Source organism: Salmo trutta, chromosome 13 (genome assembly GCF_901001165.1).
Source record: "Salmo trutta chromosome 13, fSalTru1.1, whole genome shotgun sequence".
Lineage (NCBI taxonomy): Eukaryota > Metazoa > Chordata > Actinopteri > Salmoniformes > Salmonidae > Salmo > Salmo trutta.
The window spans coordinates 53,746,928-53,772,369 of NC_042969.1; the positions used below are offsets into that span (position 1 = coordinate 53,746,928).

A 25,442-nucleotide genomic window follows, 5' to 3' on the forward strand; every position below is an offset into this window, starting at 1 on the left:
CCATTTTGGTCTCTTCTGACAACACTTTCACCCAGTTGTCCTCTGAATCATTCAGATGTTCATTGGCAAACTTCAGACGGGCATGTATATGTGCTTTCTTGAGCAGGGGGACCTTGCGGGCGCTGCAGGATTTCAGTCCACCAATTGTTTTCTTGGTGGCTATGGTCCCAGCTGCCTTGAGATCATTGACACGATCCTCCCGTGTAGTTCTGGGCTGATTCCTCACAGTTCTCATGATCATTGCAACTCAACAAGGTGAGATCTTGCATGGAGCCCCAGGCCGAGGGAGATTGACAGTTCTTTTGTGTTTCTTCCATTTGCGAATAATTGCACCAACTGTTGTCACCTTCTCACCAAGCTGCTTGGCGATGGTCTTGTAGCCCATTCCAGCCTTGTGTAGGTCTACAATCTTGTCCCTGACATCCTTGGAGAGCTCTTTGGTCTTGGCCATGGTGGAGAGTTTGGAGTCTGATTGATTGATTGCTTCTGTGGAAAGGTGTCTTTTATACAGGTTACAAACTGAGATTAGGAGCACTCCCTTTAAGAGTGTGCTCCTAATCTCAGCTCACTGCCTGTATAAAAGACACCTGGGAGCCAGAAATCTTTCCGATTGAGAGGGGGTCAAATACTTATTTCCCTCATTAAAATGCAAATCAATTTATAACATTTTTGACATGGGTTTTTCTGGATTTTTTTGTTGTTATTCTGTCTCTCACTGTTCAAATAAACCTACCATTTAAAATTATAGACTGATCATTTCTTTGTCAGTGGGCAAATGTACAAAATCAGCAAGGGATCAAATACTTTTTTCCCTCACTGTACATAAAGCTACAAAGGATATATTTTCATGAAGACCAAGCAGTATTGCTTGGTAGGTTGTCAACTGTCACTCACAAAGTGTGTTTAGGCTAGCTATTACGTTTTGTAAGGTAACATTTAATCTGTCAGCAAAACCAGGTAATTTATTTCTTACCAAAGTGTTTGTATATCTATAGATGTAGTGCTGAGGATTTTCAGTCAGCTAAAGGATAGTACCCCAAGTGCTTTACTGTGCCCACCAGGTACACAATGTTTCCTAATGTTTTGTTTTGCATCATTTTCAACACGGTTTGTAAATGTGTAGTTCTCTGGCTGGTTGTAATTGCTTGTATATTGGTTTGAATACATTTTAAATTCAGCTTTTCCAAGAGTAACTTTACATTTTTAGGATTCATACAGTATAGTGTTTTATAGGTTAGAGGCTGTATTTACATATTACTGCAACATAGTGTTGGCCAATGTGTTTTTTTATTTAATTGTTTTATTTTTAGATATGATTTATGGATTAACAGCGTCCTCTCCTGGCTAAATGTACTGAGCAGTAATTTACAACAATATTACATTTCGGCATGACAGTCTACTCTGCACACCTTTTGGAAGCAGGGTGTTTAATTAATCCCATAGGGGTCAACCCATTTACCATCATTGTAAATAGATTGCTAGGGTGTGACTGAGGGTAGACAGATAGTAGCCTATGATGCTAAGTGAAGTGTCAGTGCAATGACGCATGTAATATCAGAGACGGGTCAGATTTTTCAAGCACCCATAACTTTATCACAGCAATCCTACAGTATGAACTCTTACTCAATCCAGTCCAATACTATCTAATCTGACAGACTGTCATGGTTCATTGGAATAACCTGTAGATGGCAGGAGAACACAAGTCAACATTTTCTTTCTCATTGTATTAACGAGGAGACGGGACACCATCGAGTCAGCTTCAGGAACGACTTTAGTAAGATAAAAACCAGATATGCTTACAGAGCATTATGGGTACTGTAGTACATCATGTTACACCTCCTTTTAGCTCAGCATCATGCTACCGTCATTAGCCTCAATTTCACAATTTACGGTGGAATTTTGCATTGCTCAAAAACGCTCTGTGTATGTATATGCCTGTTTGTTGCTGAAGCTTGTCTGATCCACCAGTCACAGACCAACCAGGCTCCTCGTCACCTTCACAGTTGTGTGTGTGTGTGTGTGTGCTGTCAACACACCTTTGACTATATTTGTCGTGTAAACATGACAAATTCCACCTGGAATTAAGGACTTCTGGTCTGTAAGGTGCATATTTAGAAATGTCGTCATGTGTCATGATCATGGAATCAGATGAACTTGTGAAGTGAACTTCCCCCTTGACAGTCATGATGGTTTGGTATAAGGGTCGTTCCACGAAATGAGTGCCTTTTGCGTCCCTTTGCTATTTTAAGTAGAAATTGTGTGGCAATATTGAATTTTAAAAGCTGGTTATATGAATAAATGTGCCCTTTAATATAGACCACATAGATAATTCAATACATCTGATTTTAAATACAAATAAAGACTAACTAAAGTGCCAAAATTCAGCATTTTGACACCCTCTGTGACATCTAGGAACCCACATAATCCCCACATTTCTCTTTAAGTTTTCACCATCCTTGTAAAACCCTAGTTATTTTGTTGCTTTGACAAAGTCAGTTCTGAAAATTCTAATTTATTTAATGTGATTAGTGATTCATTTATGTCTGTCCCTCATTTTAAAGTCAACCCTGTTAGGTGAACTGAACTCTCGTTTTAATGTAGTGAAACTATTCCTTTTCAAATATATTTTTTCAAAATCAACATTGAACATCTAATAGTCAAACCATAGTGTAAAAACAGGTGAGCTGGTTCTACTCTTTTTGGCCATTTTCTGGTGTTTTGTGGCGAAAAAATGAGCAGGTCGAACATAACATGTCAGCCCTGTTGCCCATAGTTAGACAGGCTATAAATGTAACTTCACATGTCAGCCCTGTTACCCATAGTTAGACAGGCTATACATGTAACATAACATGTCAGCCCTGTTGCCCATAGTTAGACAGGCTATAAATGTAACATAACATGTCAGACCTGTTACCATAGTTAGACAGGCTATAAATGTAACATAACATGTCAGCCCTGTTACCCATAGTTAGACAGGCTATAAATGTAACATAACATGTCAGCCCTGTTGCCCATAGTTAAACAGGCTATAAATGTAACATAACATGTCAGACCTGTTACCCATAGTTAGACAGGCTATAAATGTAACTTAACATGTCAGCCCTGTTACCCATAGATAGACAGGCTATAAATGTAACTTAACATGTCAGCCCTGTTACCCATAGTTAGACAGGCTATAAATGTAACATAACGTCAGACCTGTTACCCATAGTTAGACAGGCTATAAATGTAACTTAACATTTCAGCCCTGTTACCCATAGTTAAACAGGCTATAAATGTAACTTAACATGTCAGCCCTGTTACCCATAGTTAAACAGGCTATAAATGTAACTTAACATGTCAGCCCTGTTACCCATAGTTAGACAGGCTATAAATGTAACTTAACATGTCAGCCCTGTTACCCATAGTTAGACAGGCTATAAATGTAACTTAACATGTCAGCCCTGTTACCCATAGTTAGACAGGCTATAAATGTAACATAACATGTCAGCCCTGTTACCCATAGTTAGACAGGCTATAAATGTAACATAACATGTCAGCCCTGTTACCCATAGTTAGACAGGCTATAAATGTAACATAACATGTCAGACCTGTTACCCATAGTTAGACAGGCTATAAATGTAACATAACATGTCAGCCCTGTTACCCATAGTTAGACAGGCTATAAATGTAACATAACATGTCAGACCTGTTACCCATAGATAGACAGGCTATAAATGTAACTTAACATGTCAGCCCTGTTACCCATAGTTAGACAGGCTATAAATGTAACATAACATGTCAGACCTGTTACCCATAGTTAGACAGGCTATAAATGTAACATAACATGTCAGACCTGTTACCCATAGTTAGACAGGCTATAAATGTAACATAACATGTCAGACCTGTTACCCATAGTTAGACAGGCTATAAATGTAACATAACATGTCAGTCCTGTTGCCCACAACGAACTTCCATTCCCCCCATCACAAGGGAATTTACATCTGTTTTAAGATGAAATAATCAATCCTGTTACTTAATAGGCACTTAATATAGTCTTTTTTTTTTTTACCTCTTGAAATGGGGAAACATTTTTTTCTGTGCTCTTTATGACAGAATGTTAAAAATAGGTGACTACTCAAAAGGCACCCAATTGGTGGAACAACTGATAAACCATTGTACAGTTGAAGTCGGAAGTTTACAAACACTTAGGTTGTAGTCATTAAAACTAGTTTTTCAACCACTCCACAAATGTCTTGTTAACAAACTATAGTTTGGCAAGTCGGTTAGGACATCTACTTTGTGCATGACAAGTAATTTTTCCAACAATTGTTTACAGACAGATTATTTCACTTATAATTCACTGTATCACAATTCCAGTGGGTCAGAAGTGTACATACACTAAGTTGACTGTGCCTTTAAACAGCTTGGAAAATTCCAGAAAATGATGTCATGGCTTTAGAAGCTTCTGAAAGGTTAATTGACATCATTTGAGTCAATTGGAGGTGTACATGTGGATGTATTTCAAGGCCTACCTTCAAACTCAGTGTCTCTTTGCTTGACATCATGGGAAAATCAAAAGAAGTCAGCCAAGACCTCAGAAAAAAATGTGTAGGCCTCCACAAGTCAGGTTCATCCTTGGGAGCAATTTCCAAACCCTTGAAGGTACCACGTTCATCTGTACAAACATTTGTACGCAAGTATATACACCATGGGACCACGCAGCCGTCATACCGCTCAGGAAGGAGACGCGTTCGGTCTCCTAGAGATGAACGTACTTTGGTGCGAAAAGTGCAAATCAATCCCAGAACAACAGCAAAGGACCTTGTGAAGATGCTGGAGGAAACAGGTACAAAAGTATCTATATCCACAGTAAAAAGAGTCCTATATCGACATAACCTGAAAGGCCACTCAGCAAGGAAGAAGCCGCTGCTCCAAAACCGCCATAAAAAAGCCGGACTACGGTTTTCAACTGCACATGGGGACAAAGATCGTACTTTTTGGAGAAATGTCATCTGGTCTGATGAAACAAAAATATAACTTTTTGGCCATAATGACCATCGTTATGTTTGGAGGAAAAAGGGGGAGGCTTGCAAGCCGAGGATCACCATCCCAACCGTGAAGCACGGGGTGGCAGCATCATGTTGTGCTTTGCTGCAGGAGGGACTGGTGCACTTCACAAAATAGATGGCATCGTGAGGATGGAAAATTATGTGGATACATTGAAGCAACAGCTCAAGACATCAGTCAGGAAGTTAAAGCTTGGTCGCAAATGGATCTTCGAAATGTACAATGACCCCAAGCATACTTCCAAATTTGTGGCAAAATGGCTTAAGGACAACAAAGTCAAGGTATTGGAGTGGCCCTCACAAAGCGCTGACCTCAGTACTATAGAACATTTGTGGGCAGAACTGAAAAGGCATGTACTAGCAAGGAGGCCTACAAACCTGACTCAGTTACACCAGCTCTGTCAGGAGGAATGGGCCAAAATTCCCCCAACTTATCGTGGAAAGCTTGTGGAAGGCTACCTGAAATGTTTGACCCAAGTTAAACAATTTATAGGCAGTGATACCAAATACTATTTGAGTGTATATAAACCTCTGACCCACTGGGAATGTGATGAAAGAAATAAAAGCTGAAATAAATCGTTCTCTCTACTATTATTCTGACATTTCACATTCTTAAAATAAAGTGGTGATCCTAACTGACCTAAAACAGGGAATTTTTACTAGGATTAAATGTCAGGAATTGTGAACTTCCGACTTCAACTGTATCATGAACCAAGGATCAATGAGTTATTGGTTGACGGTTCATGCTCCTAAAGACTGAGGCTATTATGTAGGCTGGACAAACAATATACAGTAAAGGGTTAGAATTCCAAGTGCATTGTTCCACAGCATCAATACATCCTAAAGTCTCACAGATGCTCAAAGTACATAAACAAACATGGGCCTCAAACAAAGAGCGTACACATGAACTCTATGACCACATCCGTGTGTAGGTGTGTTCATTGCAGAATAAGTTCATAAACAAAGTGCAAGACAACGAGTTAACGGGAGAATACTCCAAAACAGATCTGTTTCAGCTCCATGTGGGCTTGCTTCCATCCTGATGGCCAGCGGATAGGGCTTAGGGGGATAGGGCTTAGGGGGTAGCCTAAGGTTAGTGACTTAAAATAGATCATCTCTATGAAAGGGGTGTTTCAACATACATATGGGTCTAAAACAAACAAACAAATTAATATACTAAATGAAAGTCTAGCCACAATAACCAAAGGCAATTAGTATAATCAGCCTCTCTCCCTGAGGGGCCTGTATCTCGCTGTGGAGGAGGAGGCGGTGGGGGGCAAAAATGGGATGGCCCGCTTCCTCAGGAAAAAGCATCTTGCGCTATAGCCAGGAAATGGCCAACGCCAGCCCTGGAGTCCAGACGAGCCTCTGGAACAGAGAAGCAGGCATTACTTCTGAGCTGTCGGACCTACGAGGACACAGCAACTCACACACACACTTCAACCAGTTACATTGCCCGTGTGGCCCAGGGATGCCACTGCTGTGAGAACCACAGGGATCCTCTTCTTAACAGCATAACAAGGTAAGAGCTGGACTCTGGGCCCGGGTGAAACCATATTAGACTTTTCATCTCAGTTTCATGTTGTCCGGGGTGCCCCTGGTCTGGCTGGGCTCCAGTCAGAGCTCCCCTCGGAGGCATGTGTCCTCACCCACTCATAGAGAGCAGGGCTCCGTATTGGTCAGAGCGGAGACCAATGAGAGACCAGTGAGCGTCGGTATTCAGTGGATGCTTTCTTAAGAGTCATACAGTATGTCACTGTTGTTTCATGTATAGTCTGTATGGTATGTTTATGCATCTGTTGTTGTGTCTCTACTATAGTCTATGGAATAACATCATTTAAATACAACTTCCTCCAAGATCAGTATTTTGTTAGCATGTATTTCAGCACTTGATAATACGTACAGGGCTCCAAAGCCTTGTGGATCAGGAAAAGCCATGCATAGATAACTACATGAATATACATACAGATCAGATTTTCTTAACGTTTAGTCCATCTAGAAACATCCCACATAGTGGACTACCCACAGCTGTTCATCTGTTGGATGTTTCATGTTTTCTCTGGATGAAAAGTGAAGAGTACATTGGCAAAGTAAAACAATGGAACTGAATTCCCCACTTTGGTGCCGTTTTAACCAATGTTTCAATGGTTTGAATGCCTTGTTTGATGCGGTGTAGTAAATTTGAACTACACTGACCGCTGACCACATGTCCAGTGTTGAGGGAGCAGCCGTCTGATGATTCATTGATGGTTATCTGAGAGTCCATCAGGGAATCTCTGTTGTCGTCTGCACTGTTTGTTACAGCGTGTTTGTGACTCATGCACAGTCACGGGAAAATCAAAGTCACTTTTTCTAGAAACATTAGAGCAACAATGACAAAGTCTAAAGATGAATCGTATGAACAGTAGTTTAATATAGGCCTACAGTCCTATTTTTTATTTAAATGTAACCTTTATTTAACCAGGAAACGCCCATTGAGACCCAGAGTCTCTTTTTCAAGTGGCCAAAATAAGCCTTCTTGTGAGATGTCTTGCAGTGAGGCACTATGTAACTATTATTCACTCCTTAATACAACTGTGGGCACAGGTACACCTAGGAAATTCAAGTTAGGACAGTTCAAGGGAACAAGACCTGTTCCCAGTAGGGATTTCAATGTTGAACGATCTGACCAGTACTTCAAAATGTATAATGTAAGAGTTTCTGTCTGGCCTTAATGATGCTACATGGTGTGATATAATATACTATAGTAGTCATAGCAGTCACGGTACCTTATGAGAGATAACACACTTTAGAGCCTGAAAACATTGTATTAAGTGGATAACTACACTGTTAAAAATGTGTGCTTTGCAACAACAAAACTAGTGACAACTGAGCTGCCACCAACGTGAAGGAAATGAAACTTTAACTTTGATGGTGTATTGAAACACACAATCCTGATGACGTTTTGAATCCTGTCTATTGCAGAATTAGATACTTTTTCTGACATGTCTTAATGTTTGATATAGTTTTGTATATTTGATAATTTGCCATTATATTCCTTTTTGGCAGTACAGTATTCAAACCACTAGCAGTAACTAGAGGTTTTATAGGGAGTATTGCAGGATACTGTATTTGCCTCCACCATTTGAAGTTGGACACGTGGGAATGGATTCTCTCGTTATTGAACGTCAACTTGTCTGCTGGTTCTGATATCCATTCATCATGATTCATTACACCTCCTGGCACAACAAGCTGCTTATTAATACTAATAAAGAAATACAGATTTATTTTTTCAAACATGCATACAACATTGTGTATATAAGAAATGTATTACCCACAATCCTCTAAAAACAGAGCCACGTTGCAAGATAGGAAGTGCAAGGAGATTAAACCAGAGACTTCCAATGAGTTCAATCACTCAATTTTCTCTATCTTTGGTTATCCTCAAAAAAGACACTTACATTTTGAGCAACATATTAAGTTGGATTTATTCTTAAATGTTTGGGTAAAATAACATTCGCCTCTGAATATTATTTTACTGTGTGGTTGGGTGTGTAAAATTCAAATAGAATTCCAATGTGTTTTGATGCTGCCTCTTACTTGCACTGAAACAACAAAAAAGCGTTTTCACAACACTCTTAAAAACCCCAATATTCAGATTGAAGAATCACTTTGGCTGTTTCAGAGTACTTCTTTTCATTTTTAAAACCCATTCAGTGTATCAGAACACTGACATTGGGTTTACATTCAAACACCCTCCAAACACCAGATCTCAGCTTAGGTGCAATACTTTTCATGGTTTCATTACACAATCATGGCGATTTGAGACGTTCTATTTTTACAGTGTCATATATCCAGTAAACAACAGCAAGCAATACAAAACTTGACAACAAAAAAAGAACAACTTCATTCTCAACATCAGGGACAGAACTGTCTGCCAAACTGAGGACATCGTGGTCATGTTGCCAAGGTCAGCGGTACCAATGCCATGATTGCAAAAGAGTTTAACTCAGGAAGGAAAGCTGAGGCAGAGAGAGACAGAGACCGAGAGAGAAACATGGGATGTGTGGGAGTATACTGTACATAATTACATTTGTCACCAAGCCATTACAGCACACCCTTTGATAACCAAAATGGTTCTGTGGGATCCTTTTTTATCCTCTCTTTCCTACAGTCTACATTACAATTGACTCGACTGCTGAGTGATGAGCTAGCTACATCCCTCTGCCGTCCACCTGAATTAGCATTGAATTAGAACGCTCTGAACCTCTTCAGGTCAGGGAACGAGTTTGACGTCTATCCGCTCCCCAGATGGGTGAATGGTGAAGGCACCAGGATGCTATCTACTGCGGTCAGCGCGAATAAAGGATAACCCGTAATTCCTCATGTGCTGTTGGCTGCGTGTGTTTGAGTGGGACAGGAGACAGATTGATGCGCTGAGACTGGTGAACCGAGAGGGCATTCAATAGGGGCCCTTCACTCAGTGTGGGTTGGTAGAGGTGCTCCGAGAGGGCTTCCCGAGGCCTGTGTGGGGCGATCAGTGCAGGATGCAGGCAGGCTATGATTGGAGCCCCCCCCCCCGTTGTTCCCACACACAGGTGCTACCTTGTGGAAGGTTACATAACCATGACAACAAACAAGGAAAATGTCCTGATTGGCCAGAGGGTGACATGATGAATATTTTTGTTGAATTCACATGAAATTCATGTTAGTTGACAACTTAACAAAAAATGTAAATCAAAACTAGAAATTGAACTAACGTCTGCGCCTACTGTCATCCAGCCTTGGTAGTGGTTCCAGGGCCATACCAGCGGTCTGTGGTTTTGGAGAAACACACACAGAGAGGGGTTGTGTGGACAGAGTGGTTTATAAAGATTTGTTTTTAGTATCTTTTAGCTTATCCTGAAGAAAAATGTTACCTGCCCATTTGTCAAACATGTGAATGCAGATCCCACTGCAAAATATGCATGGGTTGAGCATGTGAAAGTTAACGCAGGAGATGTAACCCTTTTCTAATAGCATACAATCTTGTTCGTTTAGGAATTCCAGAACCTCAGTGGTAGAGCTTCTACAACAAGAAATATTGAGCTACTAGAACGACCCTCATTCTTTTGCCTATCTTTTCAATCCTAGAGTGAAAGACGCTGAGATGATAGAGATATGGAATCCATTCCACAGTCATGAAGATGACCTAAAGATAACTCACTATCTAAAACCAAAATAATACTTGGGGGCCGTTACGAAACCGCTGAAACACTGCCAAGGTGGACTGTAGTGACAGCTTGGGGAAAAGGATAGAGGGACAGAGAGAAAATGTTGTACTTAACAATGAAGAAGGCAATCTTATGCAGTGCTATTTCCTGTTCCCTAAAGCCTGAAATACACTCCAATTGCGGGCTCCTCTATATAGAAGCCAAGGCACACAAATAGCCACTCTGTATTCACAGCTCGCATTAGATGTGCTGCCAGTGGCTATGTTTCCTGTCCCTCTCACCACCCACATGCCAATCAACAGGAACAGACCCGACTAGTGGTGTGCTCAAAGTGTTTCCACTCAGACAGATCCAATCACTGCTCTGTAATTCATTTGTTTGGCTGTTTGGGACAGGACATTGGAGGACTCACTCAACGGAATGCTGAAAGGTGGCAAAGTTCATTCCAACACTCATATCCATGCAGTACTTAGTCTCTACTTCCGACACTGGAGCATGCAGAGCACCCTGATTCTGGCCAGGGAGACTATTCAGAACTGTATTACGTTGACATTTTAAGTCAGTTAGCAGGCACTCTTATCCAGAACGACGATCCAGAACGACATAAGCAATTAGGATTAAGTGCCTTGGTCAAGGGCACATTGGCAGACTTTTCACCTAGTTGACTCTGGGATTCAAACCAGCAATATTTTGGTTACTAGCCCAACACGCTTAACCACTAGGCTACCTGCCATATATGGTGTGCAATCCATTTAGTGACATTCTCAAATGATCTCAGCGAGGGTAAATCCTTGCTGTGGTGCACAAGTGTCAAACTCATTCCACTGAGGTCTGAGTGGCTGCAGGTTTTTCGCTCCTCCCTTGTACTTGATTGGTGAATTAAGGACACTAATTAGTAAGGAACTCCCCTCACCTGGTTGTGTATGGCTTCATTGAATAAGTTTGACACCCCTGGTGTAGTGTATCTTCATGCAACTCATTGTCCCTGACAAATAAGTTCTGGCATTCCAGCATGACTTAGCACTATGTGAGGTGGGGTAACTGAGTACACAACTGTCCTTAAAGAACTGCAGGCCAACTGCGTTAGCCAAGGTGACTGGTGGTGGCCACTCACTATTCCGGTTCAGAGTCTGTGTCCGGCAGCAGCCCAGGTTAATCAGTATCACCATCCATTTTGAAAGTCAAAATCACTAAAAGCTTGATGCTTGTTTGGTGAGTGTTGTGCAAAAAAAAACACTTACGAGAAACTATTGCTATTCTAAAGTGTCCACCAACTACGGAGCGTAAATATTTATAATGCATGTGTATTAGACTCTTTTACTTGCCCCCATGACTTAACCTTGTAGAACTTTAAGATGGTTTTCGAGGTCAGCCAGGCTGAAAGGGCACTCTCGGGACCATCCTTTGTTTATACATCAATACATCAGCGGCTAAGCTTTTCCCAATTGTTTACTGTACTCTCAGCCTCCCAGGCTCAAACTGATTTCTCAATGTTTTACTGAGTGCCAGAATTGAGAGGAAAACTGGAGTTTGTGTAGTCTGGGGTGCTTCGTACAACACGGCTCCAAACAATGGCGTCCTTATTGGCTGCCACAAATGAAATGTACCCCACCATGACGCACTCGTACACAACTCCTATTGTCTTTTTGAGAGTGAACTGATATGTATTTGAGTCACTTCCTTTCAGCGCGTGCTGAGGCCGTTTGTTCTGGACAACTTACAGGCCAGTGAGGCCAGAGAGAAGGGCAGAGACAGGACATTGACCTTTTGAGGGACACGCTCCATTCGTTCACAAGGCACAAGGTGAACGTTTGAGTTCAATCTTAATGGACATTTTCTTTTGGCAAAATATGTGTAGGGAGCCTGTTAGGATTCAATTATAACTCTATAGCACCACCTACCCCACAATATCCCATCATGGAATATTGCCATCAGTGTTCATTATGATAGCATCCTATTTATGTAGACTGCAGAGGGTGTCACTCTCACATAACAGACAAATGTAGGCTTGCATAACACAATAATGCGATGCATAACACATAACATTTCGTCACGCATCTGTTTTGTGAATAAACTGTCTACATTCCTAATAAATCATTAGTCGGGATGACTGCCAGAAGCTCAAGCCATTGGCTGATTCTGGGTCATAATGTGACAGGTGAGGTAGCCTAGCGTAGCACTGTAAACCTGACTGGAAATTCCAGGGGAATTCCGTCTAAGTTTTTTTCTTCCATTAAGCGGAAGCATACTGTTTTACTGGAAACGTGCGGAAAAGACAGCGTGGAAATACACGTCTGTAAGAGAGAACTTATTCACTTAATTCTGACAGCAACTCTAGAGACCTCAGTCGCACTGCTGTCAATGCCTTTGCGCGATGCCGGGGTTGCTGCTCTGCGTCACCGCGATAGGCTCCTGGTCCAGAAGCCAGCCCACAGAAAATAAAGGGTGGACGCTTTACGGAACTTTAAGCAGCGCGCTGAGCGCAGCAGTCTCTCACCTGACGAGACAACGGTATCTTGGTTTGTGACTAGTTCTAGGATTTCACTTTTATTAGTGTTTTTGGTGCATGTTTTTAATAAGCGAGCAATCATGAGTCATGTAAGTAGATTGATCTGTTGTGTGTTTCTCTGACTGTTATTGGATATTCATTTTGATTTTGTCACTAATGGACTGACACTGATGACATTGACAAATGGCATTAACCTACAAACAGTAGTGTCTAGGGAAATGTGGTACATTTACACGTTGTTATTGTATTCATTATTTTTCTGTGTTTTTGTGTATGATGAAACAAAGTGCTATATTTTAATTGAAAGGTATTTGCAGAGATCATCTCCGATTTTCAGTTTTTGTGTTATATTTTGGTGGCAGTAAACTATGACAAACTACCGTTTGTAATACTAGACAATTTAACCCCAAAAAATGTTCAATCAGATTATCTGGTGTTACAATCTGTAGCCAGTTTGAGATTCCCGAATCTCTTGAAAATTATTGCGTTTTTAAAGAGTCAAGCTCAGAGTTCTGCATTAGAGACTAATTTGATTAGTTCATAAATAATATTTATTCTACAAAAGTTGGGCCTGAGACAGCTTTTGTAGAATAACTATTGATCAGAAAAGTCTCTAATGCTGAGCTTGACTCTCTTTATAAACTCACGCATTTTCAAGAGATTCATGATGTATTCCTCTGCACTCTCAGGAGAATTTAACTCGAAATGAGCTGACTGTGACATATTTTCTTCCTGCAGAAGAAAATCCAGAAAGTTCACTTCTTTTTTGGGGGGGGTCCCCCTCCCCCTCCTTTATATCTGCTCACAGCCAGCACTGTGTATTTAGACATGGGTCTACCAGAGAACAGTTAACAGTTTAATGCCCTAAATATGTTGAAATAAGGGACTTGTCATGGAAAAAAAACATATTATTTGCAGAAGTCTTATAGGACTCACATAGCCATTGTGTTAGCTGTTGCAACTACTGAGCAATGCTGATGTGATAGTGAGCTGCTTTGCTTCATCCCTTAATATGATCCTGATGACAGATAAGGTATTAGAGCTCATTGTTCAAAGCCAACACTGAGATTGGAAGCCTTGATTGAGATGAAATCTGGCCCATCAAGGACACTGAAGGGCGAAATCACCCGTTGATTCATTTTTCCTCGTAGATGAGGAAATAATTGAGGGAAAAAACTGCCTTTCCAAAGTAATTGTACTTACTCGTACAGGTATTTCCTATGCTGCTAATATGTTTTATTGGATTCACATACCCATGTCGCCAGTCTCCATAACACCATCGCTCTCAGGACAGTTTCTGTCCTCAAGGAAAGTTACACAAAACTGTATTTTCTGGGGCCCTTCCAACATTATCGGGCCTCTCCTCTAACCTCTGCCTTCATTGAGTGGCCTTAGGCCAGGATGGAGACAGAGAGGAGCCCCTCATATCTGCCACATCTTGACGGCAGGCCTGGCCTCTCTGCAGTAGCTTGATGCCCGCTCTCTCCCTTCTGTCCTTCATAGAAGAGAGGGGACTTTGTCTTCAGAGAGGGGACTTTGGACCCAGTGAAGTCTTTAATTACACACTATTGTGTTCAGTTCAACAGTTCAAACTTATTCTAGGCCTTTTTCTTAGTCTCTAAAATGTTAAATAGCTGGAGGTCAAGCCTGAGTGTAGGCCTATTCAAGACATGAGATTAAAGAGGGTTGTTTGTTGATATGGCTAATAAACAACACATTGGCGTCATACATATCCAGCCAATCCAGAAGGACATGGTGTACAAGCTTTTGAAGTTAATCTGTGTCAAGAGAGATGAGACCCTCGATAGTGTGTGTAAACAAAACAGAAATGCCTGGCCTGGCTGGTGAGTTGTGCCATTGGCCCGTTACAGAGGTGGAGGGGAGGGGACCAAGGGGGACCTGTCCCTTTTGTCTGCTACTTGGTCCTGGACGAGACAGGAAGTCGAGTTTGTCTGGAACGTGGTCCCCGTATCTCCCCCAGTGATCTAACTGCTGCTTTCATAATGGCTGCTCTGATTAGGTTATAATTAGAGCAGGAATTACAGTGTAGCTTTAGTAGCTAAGTAGATGAGGAGGTGTGGGAGAGCGGGATGGACAACAAGGAGGGCTGTCCACGGGACCACTTGTTACAGCCCCTCTCAAAAAAGCTTATCAGACATCTCTGTTACTAGTGTCACCAACTATCGCCAATGCCACATGCGTACATAACTCGGTTTGTCAACATCATGCTTCATGTTGATGTCCCTCCGTGAATATCTGTGCATTTAGCAAGCCATTGTTCATGAGGCTCTGTGTTTTCTACCCAAAGTCAAAGATAGGCCTATCATTTGCTTTGCAGAACTATTCAGTATCTTTTTAGTTTCCTTGTTGTCATGCCGCTAGTTGGGCTTGCTTCCTGTTGTTTGCTCATATGCGTTTTCTGCAAGTCATGACATTGAACCAAATGGGTAAAATATAACTTCATTAGTAAGAGTGTGTAATAACACATTTATAACCAGAGTCATATGCAGGCCTATTCTGTAACATCACTTATATAGCCCTTGTATAGGCTAAGTCCATGTTGTGTAAAGAAAAATGAAATGGTTCACTATTATTTAATATCCCTTTCCACAAACCGGTCATCAGTTGTATGTCTCAGTCGTAGCAGTTTCCTTTGCCCCATGGTTAACATCCCCTCCCTAGACAGGTGGGTCTTTTTCCAAGCTGGCGACCTGGTCTAAATAAGTACAGCTGTGTATAACACTCTTATACGGTATCACAATATTCTCAGTGTGGTTCCCCTGGAGGTTGGCTCTCTAATTGCACAGGGAAACCTTGAATGCTTAGCCACCCACATGGAAAAAGCATCCAGCCGCATTGTCATTCTAAAACACTTAGGGAAGCCAGAAAACAATAGGTCCTTTTTAGGAATTTAAAACGCTCTGACCATAATAATTTGTGTAAAGCTATTCACGTTATTGTGAAACATCATGAATCAAGTCTTTTTTTAATCTGATATGGAATGTGTTTTAGAATATGTTATATCCAAGCTTATCATTCATAATGTTTGACTTAGTTTTTACTTTACCCAGAATTCATTACATTTACATTTTAGTCATTTAGCAGACGCTCTTATCCAGAGCGACTTACAGTAGTGAATGCATACATTTCATACAATTTCATACATATCATACTTTTTTTTTTTCTGTGCTGGCCCCCTGTGGGAATCAAACCCACAACCCTGGTGTTGCAAACACCATGCTCTACCAACTGAGCTACAGGGAAGGTCAAGGAATTCATCAAGGAATTTTCATTGGTTAGAACAAAATCAATACTTTTTATGTTTGTATCAAGTAGGAGTAGGTAGGAGAACATTGTAAATTGGTGAGCGTAAGAGGTCTTAGGATTTTCAATTGATAAATTCAGGACTTCCCACTTAAATGTTCTCAAATGCCACTTTCAATTTCCCCAAATAAGGGCACGGAACAAGTGGCCTCCATCATTATCCTAAAGTTTTTGAACACACACACAGAGGAAGTGATTCAGCGTTGTACCTTCTCCTTGTCACCAGCCGTAAATATCGCAGGGCTCTCGGTGTGGCAGGAAGCCCATAGAGAGGAACAAATGTGTTTTCTTCAAAAGGGTCAAAGGGCATCAAAGACTATAGCGCATAAACAAGTAGAACAAGGATCTGAAACCTAATAAAATAGCCCCAGATCCTGGATCTCAGCCACATGACCATTATAACATAGCACATCTATTCACAACCGCCTTCCCACCCAAATGGAAGCAGGGTTAGGGTTTCCATGGTGATTCCTGTTTGGGTGGTAAGGCGGAAGGTTACCTGTTAATGTTTTATCAGATAGACTCTTTACAGAGAAAGATTGCTGTTAACCATCCAGTATATGAACTCTCCTGTTACCCCACACAAGAGTGGGGCAGTAACATTGGGTGAACAGATGACTTATCTTAAACTCTATATCTGAGTTACTTAAGTAATTGTCTTTATTAGCTGTGTCAGAAGAAATCTTATTATAGTATAATGAACAAAGAAAGATGTGTGACATTGTATTATCAGTTTCATTCAGGCCAAATTTTATGGAAGCATCTCTTGGAAAAGGTACCCTGTAATCATTCCACATCTCTCTCTCTCTCTCTCTCTCTCTCTCTCTCTCTCTCTCTCTCTCTCTCTCTCTCTCTCTCTCTCTCTCTCTCTCTCTCTCTCTCTCTCTCTCTCTCTCTCTCTCTCTCTCTCTCTCCTCTCTCTCTCTCTCTCTCTCTCTCTCTCTCTCTCTCTCTCTCTCTCTCTCTCTCTCTCTCTCTCTCTCTCTCTCTCTCTCTCTCTCTCTCTCTCTCTCTCTTCTCTCTCTCTCTCTCTCTGTTCCTTAGTTTAACCCCCAAGTGGAAGCATGCCCATCCTCAAGAACCTCCCAGCGCGGCTGAAGGGAGGCAGCAGGGTGAACAGAGAGTTGGAGAACACGCGTGGCGAGCTGATCCTTCGCAAGATGAGCCTGAAGCTGAAATCCAGCCCCTTTGAGGAGCCCAGTGACAATGAGGAATGGGCTCAGGCGCACTCACTCCTGGACGGGGGCACACCACGAGACCGTAACCCCTTCGAGGACGAGGAGGATGAGAATGAGGCGAACGAGGAGAGACGTGGCGGCTCAGGGAGGAGTTCGTTCAAGGGCACCCTGGACCGGATCCGAGGCGTCTCCCCACTAAAGACTCTGGGCAAGCTGGGCAAGGGGCTCCGTATGTCAGGACGCAGTAAGGGCACTGCCACCCCTTCCCCTCAGGGGTCCGTTGCAAGCACCCCCACCTCAGAGAAGAAGAAGAAGGGCCGACGGAGCTCAGAGGGAAGCTTACTCAGGTACAAGAGGTGTAGAGAAAAGCTGTTGAGGAGTGGTTTAGTAGAGGATGTTGAGCTCAGCCCACATCTCCTATAACCTAACCCCCTTAAGATAAATAAAGGTTAAATAAAATAAAAAATGAACCCTTAACTCCCCTCTTCTCCGCACAGATTTGCAGGGAAGTGCAGGGAGAGCCTTCGCAAGGAAAGCCTGCCCAACGGGGAGCTGTGCTCAGAGAGCGAGGGGGGCGACTCTTCCAGCCGCCGGCTCTCCTTCATGAAGATGGTGGGCCTGGGCAAGCTGAATAGGGGGTCCATGGCCGACCACTCGTCTCATGAAGAAGAGGTGGTGGAGGAGGAAGTGGTGGAGGAGGTGAAGCCAAGGGAGCCCCTCTCAGGTAAGGACAGCTCTCTGTGGAGCGCTGGGTTACTAAGGGTCAGCCAGGGTGCACTGTGATCCACTCTGAAGGATTCCAATGGGGGTCACATGATGGCTGTCAATGACTGTTGATTGGTAATAGTAAGGTTATGCTAGCTCACCATTACATTTGAGGAGTTAAGATACTGGTCAAATTAATGGAGATCGTGGCTGATAGTAACCCAAACATTTGAACTGATATTTTGCCTTGGAATATATCACTAAATCACATTTTAACCAATGAGTAAAACCACAACAGACAGAGAAGCACTCTATGCGCAAAGTTAGTTGATAGTTATGGCCAAGGTTTGCTTCACTTCAGCTGGGTGTTCCATGTGTCACAGGTCTATGATGAAACAGTGTCAGCCCCTTTTCCAGTAAACAATCATTCCCGCCATAATCCCTGCACTACGTTACTATTTTCACAACAGAGATGATGTTATCAATGTCTCGATGTCTGGGCTATTTTTGGACACTTTGGAAACAATGGGAGAAAGAGGTCGCTGGGATAGAGGAGACCAGGTCCAACTGGGCCACTGCTGAGAGATGCGGTCATTCCTATGCAGGAGGACCAACCAAAGGATTTCCCACAGAAATGTTTGATGTAGGGTGGTGTTGTGGTGCTGTTGGGACTTTATTCACTATTACGCTGGCCTTCCTCACCGTTAAATATGTGCTGTTCCGTTACCCACCTTTGTTCATTAAATGACGTCTCCGGTATGAAAGAGTATAATTAACACACAAACCATACTATGGGGTTGCTTGAAAAGCTACTCCATTATGCTTAGAATAACCAATGTTGGGGGGGAAAAAAGGTTTTATTGAATACTTATTATACACTAATCATTGTCTAATGATAGGTCTGTTAAATATTTGTAAAGCACAGAACTTGATTCCGTGAGTCTGAACTTAACAATCCAGAGCTTAATGGTCGGGATTGTGTGTGGGCACTCAGTAATGGTATTCCCCCATGTCAGCTCTGCTAGAGATCAGCGTTCATGTTTAACACCAACAGGTTGTACCTGTCTCTCTGTGTGTGGAGTAAAGATAAGGCTTATGGTGGCAGCAACAGACCCGGGGTTTTTTTTATTATAAAGAATGCAGAGGGCCAGTTAACCAGCTTTACAAAGAGCACAGAAACTTCTGAGAGCTCAGGATCAGACATGTTCAGTCTTTGTCCTGGTCTTTCAGTAAGCAAGCGGTCCAAACACCATCTTATCACGCTCAAAATATCACTGAGATGTGTTGTTTACAGGCTGTTGACTTCATGCCTCCATTGCTAAGACCCAGAGGACACGTCACGCATTCGGAGGCTTTATAAAGATCCTGCTTCTCCGTGTTCATGCCATTTTACCTGCGCCACTGGGCCCCATGACGTATCTGAGACTAGTGAAGCAGGACAGAATGGCTTTATCGCCTTAGAAATTCAGCCATACAGGCTGTCATATCAAAGCTTTACACCATTACACCTCGCCCCGGGGATCCATGCATGAGTGCCGTACGGAGAGAGGGATGAAAGAGGGATCCACAGAGGAGGAATGGGATGCGTGCTCCACTCTGCTTTTTAACCATGTGTGTTATTTCTTGGGTGAACCCCCCCCCCCCCCTTCTTCCAGCTGACGCACAGCGAAGAGGCCTTTTTTTGTATATTTGACTGTGTTTGTTAGGGGAAAACACAGCACTTTCTGGCATTGTTCTCTCAGCTGTAGGCACAAACAATCACAAAGACATGACCAGTAGGGAACTGTAGGTTTCTTTCATTCATTTCCTCATGCCACAAAACTGAAACTTCTCCTATTTTAAAGATCTTTTCAGGGTTATGTTGAGGCTGGTGAATATTTGACACCATCATTTTCTTATTAAGAAAATAGCAGTAGCAGTAACATTCTCACCAGGCCATCCCTCTGTAAAGAGATGGGCCCTCCTTCAACATGGAAAAGCCTTTGTTCCTTAAGGCTGTTTGTTTCTGGACTGGTCCTTTAAAAAAAGAGCCAGGAGCTAAGGAAAACAGGACGGACAGTTTATGTTTGTGGACATCGGTGTTGTGGCGTTCATTACAAGAAGAAACCAGTATGTGCTCGGCTAAGTAGACTGTGTGGCTGTGCTCAAGTGTCAGGAAATACCTCAGTAATGGAGAGTGAGTGACCATTTAGACTATTTGCCAACTGTTTCAGACATATTGAAAGAAAAGTGTTCATGATCCGCCAACCAAATATGCAGTGATTCAATGATTCAAGACAGAATATAGACAAGAGAATACAGACATGAACTATATTGAAACTAAGGAAACATGTATTCATATGCGAAACCGCAGTACATCTTGCAACCCATCCGTGCCTTGAAAGTAAAGCAGTTCAATCTGAATAGTCTGAAAGAGCACAAAGCTAAAGCAACCTCAACACTTCTCCCTGTACCTCCACATGGGATTTTCCCTTCAGTCTTCGTCCAATCAGATGAGTGTGGCAACCAACCTGGCCTCAGGTATTCAGAAAGCTAGGGTCGGATTACAACATATTCTGACCAAGCCCTCAGCCCACAGCCCCCTGTCCCAACCCAGCTCCCCCATCATCGTCAGCCCTAGCTGGTGAACCAGCTAACATGGTAGCCATGATCTCAATGCGTCATACCCCTCTGATTGGCTGGGTGGATCCACATTGGATTGAGTTCATAGCATCCAAGAGCTCCTTGATAACAGGGCCATATAGGAGGTGCAGGCCACTGCCTCGTGAATGATTTCCAGGCCTTGCCAAATGACAACCCCAAGGCCCCTGGACCATAAAACCATAGCTAGCGCTGGCTCATGTCCTGCAATAGCTGCTATGAAAACTGTGTCGGGATCCTAGCAACTAATGGCTATATTAGCCATGATGAAATGCATGCTGCTTCCTCTCATATTCAATATATGACCTTGAAACACAGCAGTTGTAACACTGTCAGTTTAAAGTGTCCGTGTGCCAAAAGTAGGTGTTTTCATACCTCACTGTGGCAAATAGAAATGCAGTATAACAAGCAATCAGTTAGGGAAATAAAAAACTCTGCCAGAGTGACAACCCAGGGAGTGAACTTTTCCTATAATGTAATTAGTGTTTGTTTTGTTACTGTCGGTCGAATGTCCAGAGCAATGAGGAGAAAGGGGGATCTGAGTGCAGTGTAATACTGACTCCCAGGATGAGTTAATGTGATCAGTCCCCGCCCTGCTGGGATGTGTGCTGACGGGAGGGAGTGGCTGGGGAGGAGGCCTCTCTGTCTCTGGGCCTCCGCTCACTTAGCATAGACGCCATGTCACTCTCCATCCAGAGGGACAACCAAGGCCTGGAGGGCTGGCCTGGGACCAAAGGCTTTCTCAGGACAGGGCTAGGACAGGGCCTGGCTCGCTTTGTTGTGGCTGAGCTTGGGATTGTGGAGAAAGGGATGGAATGAGAGGGTGGGAAGGGAAGGGCGGAGCAGATTTGACCCAGCTGTGCCTGCAGGAATATGGTGGAGTTTGGTGGAGCTGTGGGGAGGTTGTTGGATGCTCCTCTGCTTATTAGATTTTTAGCTTTTGGAGGAAAATATTTATCTGCCTCGCACATGCTGAGATGTGAAGACAGGCAGGCTGCCTCTAGCCTGGTCCCAGATCTGTTTAGCATTGACAACGACCATAGCAGTTGGCTCTACTAAAGCACTAACAGATCTGGGACCAGGCTAGGCTGCTTCTGTTTAGATAAAGGCTGAATGGGTACCAGAGAATGGGAGAGGTTGAGGTTCTATAGCTCAGGTGTCCACATACAGTACCCATAGAAAGCCTGCAGAGGACTGAGGAGGCCGTGTAGATGCTGGTCATAGATTTTAGAGATACAGACATTTCTTTTTTATTTATTCATTTTTAACTTTTGCCCCTTTTCTCCCCAATTCCGTGATATCCAATTGGTAGTTACAGTCTTGTTCCATCTCTGCAACTCCTCTACAGACTCAAGAGAGGCAAAGATACAGTTTAAAGGAAACATGTGATGCTGCTTTGAATTCACTGGAGAGAGAACTGTGGTTTTGGAGTCCAGGAAGGAGGCTCATATTTTACTTGCTTGGCACCCCTGGACAATATAGTGCTGCTAGGCTCTGAGCAGCATGACTGGAGAGTGTCTCGATGGCAGTTCTACAGGGGTGTTCTTACCCTGCATCATTTGAATAGAGAGTACACTACATATCACTACATATTGATTTTACTCCTTTTGGGAATAACAAAGCCCAACATTTCCCCTTAAATTCCTCAAGGTAAAGTTACATAATATCTGCCATAGCCGCAGCCTTCATAGAGATCCCATAGGCGGCCCTCGCAGCATTAAAACTTTTGTGGTTTGCACTGAGGAAGGGTGGTTCCACTGCTGTACATTATCTGGGTATGTTCCGTATGACAGGCTTAGGGGGCAAGTGCCTTGGAACAAAAGACCAGTGTTCCCATGTACTGTTTAGCTTAGCTAAGCGTCTGTGGTACTGCCCATTCCAGGCCAATCTGTGCTTTTAATGATCCCCGAATAGGCCGTCAAATCTGTGCAAAGCCCTCAAACATCTGGCGATCCAGTGCTGGTGTTATTTCAAGGGGACACGTTATAGGACCTCAACAAAAAAACAACATCTCTACTAAAAGTGAGGGCCACTGACTTCTCACCTTAACGTGGTGATTGTGAGCAGGCCGAGCCACGGCGGACGGTTACACCCTCTCTGTGACGCGTCGCCACCAGCCGCACCATGCCAGAGCTCTGTCTGTGGGCAGACAACCATCATGTGGTAGACGTGGTGTCTTCCTATCATAAGGGAAGAGGAACAGTCATTTTCCACCTCCCGCTCTCTTTAAGGGAGATGTGCCTGGCTGTATTGTGTTTTATATTTAGATGTCCTTCCGCTGCGTTGGCAGGGAACTTTGGAAATGATGGAGTGATGTTGGGGGGGCGGGTATGGACGGTGCCATGGCATTGCTGAGCGCTACTTCTCTTCCTCAAGCGGGACAGGGAAGGATGAGCAAGGCGGCAGGCCGGCAGCGCCGCGCCCCCGCATCCTCTAGTTCATTTATGGGAACGGGGAGAAAAAACGGGCAACTCAGCACTGCGGTGGAAGCCGTGAGGTGCCCGAACAGAGCAAAAGTGACGGTTATTTACACAGCTGATCTGTGACGCACCATAGCAGTGGTGCAATGTGCTTCGTAGGCCTATAAGAGAGAGTCCCCAAAGTGGTGTCATGTCACCGCCCCAGCCCCACACTTCCCTGCCCCTTTTCCTGGGGTCGTTGTGTTCAGTCACCACGCCAATTAAATGTAGGAGGAGGAAATTACATCATTTCCTGCCATGCTGCTGGGCTGTGCAGGACAACAGCATGTGAATTGCTATCCGGCTGTCCAGAGACACAAATGACTTATGCAAGCAGATCGGGAGCCTTATTGAGTTTGACACCTGATGCTGAGACACACAGCAGCCCATTCACTAGCATACAGTAAACAGACATGACTGACTCCTCCTGCTTCTCATCAGACAGCTTCCTTCTCCTCCCAGTGCTGTGCTCATGCCCCAGTCACCTCACTTGGGCTGGGCGGTATGCAGAGACAAGGATCTCCAAACGCTTTAGTACACAATGATTCACTACACTGACCCCTCTAATCACATTGTGTGATTACTGTAAAAACCCTACCTACTCTCTTGCACTTATCACACAGAATGTGTAAACAGCTCTTTAAGTTTTCTTTTGAGTAAACTATTGTTACACAGTAGCGCTCCATGCATGTTACACAAGCAAGCATTCAATGCATGTATGTTTTTTGTCAATCTGTAGTTAGCTGCTTTGAGTGTAAGGGCTGGCTTTATAAAGGTGTAGTTGTAACGTACTCCGTTAGCTTGGGCCCACAACTAGCTCACCTTCATAAAACTGAGTGGTTTGTTGTTGCGGTAAAACCTGGTAATATATACTTTGACGTGTTCCTTGACGTATAGAGCTTAGCAACTTTAAATATGTCTGTATTGAAATATGCATACTGCTAGCTTTATTGCTTTGCAGGTGTGATTGGAAAGCTTCCTCCATCCACCATTCCGTTTCAGGTACTGGGAACACTTTCAGGTACTGGGAACACTTTCAGGTACTGGGAACACTGTTGATGGCTGATCTATGGATTGGTCAGTTAATGAGCAACTTAGAATGTGAGACCGTTCCCCATTTGTCCTAATGTTCTCTTGAACTTCTGCTATGCTTTTGTTACCCACCAGATCCCACCATGCGGAGAGAGGCACTTTTGCCAGCCAACTCCCATAACCACAATAAGTTAATCAACACGTGTACTTTGCCATCAGATAAAAGCTGACTGAACTTTGGTCTGAAATGCCACCATGGGGCCCAAGCATGAAGAGCATTTCAAAGCTCTCTGCTCTAGAAAAACCATCAACACCTGAAGGGGTGTATTCCTGTAAAATGATGGTTTTGTTTAGCACATAAGACTGTTCATTGGAATGAGCTATGCAAATGAGTCTGTTCCATTTCGCATTTGCTTTCAGTGAGGTCATGTGAGAAGGACTCAAGGAGCCTTACAGTATGTTAGCCAATTACATTAGGGCAGCAAAACCAGGGACTGAGTCAAAGACATGAAGTAGGGCTTGGTCTCAGGGGCGTCGTGCACCCATTATTTTAGAGGTGTCACGAAGTACGTGAGGATGGAGGGGTGGAGAATTTAGCATTTTTCAGAGTCCTCAAGAAACCAACGCTCGACCCCTCTGACGTCGAAAACTACAGACCATTATACCCCCGCACCTCTCTGATTCAGAGGGGTTGGGTTAAATGCGGAACACACATTTCGGGTTGAATGTATTCAGTTGCGCAACTGACTAGATATCCGCCTTTCCCTTTCTTTTTTCTTCTTTCCAAAACACATGCGCCTGCTGTCTCTGACCAACTCTCTCACTATCACTCACCGAACTATCTTCTTGACCCCTAACCAGTCAGGCTTCAAGACTGGTCACCCAACTGAGACCGCTTCCCTCTGTGTCACAGAGGCTCTCCACACTGCTGACTCTCTCTCCTCTGTTCTCATCCTCCTAGATCTATCCGCTGCCTTCCACAACGTGAACCATCAGATCCTCCTCTCCACCCTCTCAGGGCTGGGCGTCTCAGGCTCTGCAAACTCTTGGATTGCATCCTACCTGGCAGGCTGCTCCTACCAGGTGGCGTGGAGAGGATCTGTGTCTCCACCACGTACTCTCACTACAAAAAACATGCTAAGTAGAACCATAAAGGGTTCTTGGGTTTGTCCCGATAGGGGAACCCATTTTGGTGCTAGGTAGAACCCTTTGCATATATCATAAGGCCTTTCTTTGATGGCCTAGTTATAACCTAACACAGCTGTGTCAGGACACTCCTGGTTTACAGGCCACATCATGCCTGCAAATTAAGCTGGCTTGCAAAGTGATGTGTAATTCCTATCGGAATCCAGCCA

At 43.3% G+C, this 25,442-nt stretch overlaps 1 protein-coding gene across 3 annotated transcripts in view; it reads left to right on the plus strand.

Moving 5' to 3' along the window:
• Nucleotides 1-6,436: 6,436 nt before the first annotated feature.
• exoc3l2b (exocyst complex component 3-like 2b) overlaps nt 6,437-25,442 on the plus strand; it is a 33,109-nt gene continuing 14,103 nt past the window's right edge. Inside the window, exons 1-3 of one of the 3 annotated variants that reach the window (XM_029772565.1) lie at nt 6,437-6,570; nt 17,118-17,598; nt 17,749-17,975. In XM_029772565.1, the coding sequence (XP_029628425.1) occupies nt 17,138-17,598; nt 17,749-17,975 (688 nt within the window). In that variant the 5' untranslated portion in view covers nt 6,437-6,570; nt 17,118-17,137. Of the gene's footprint in view, nt 6,571-12,478; nt 12,839-17,117; nt 17,599-17,748; nt 17,976-25,442 lie in introns of those variants that run through there. The other 2 variants (XM_029772566.1, XM_029772564.1) reach the window with 2 other exon arrangements.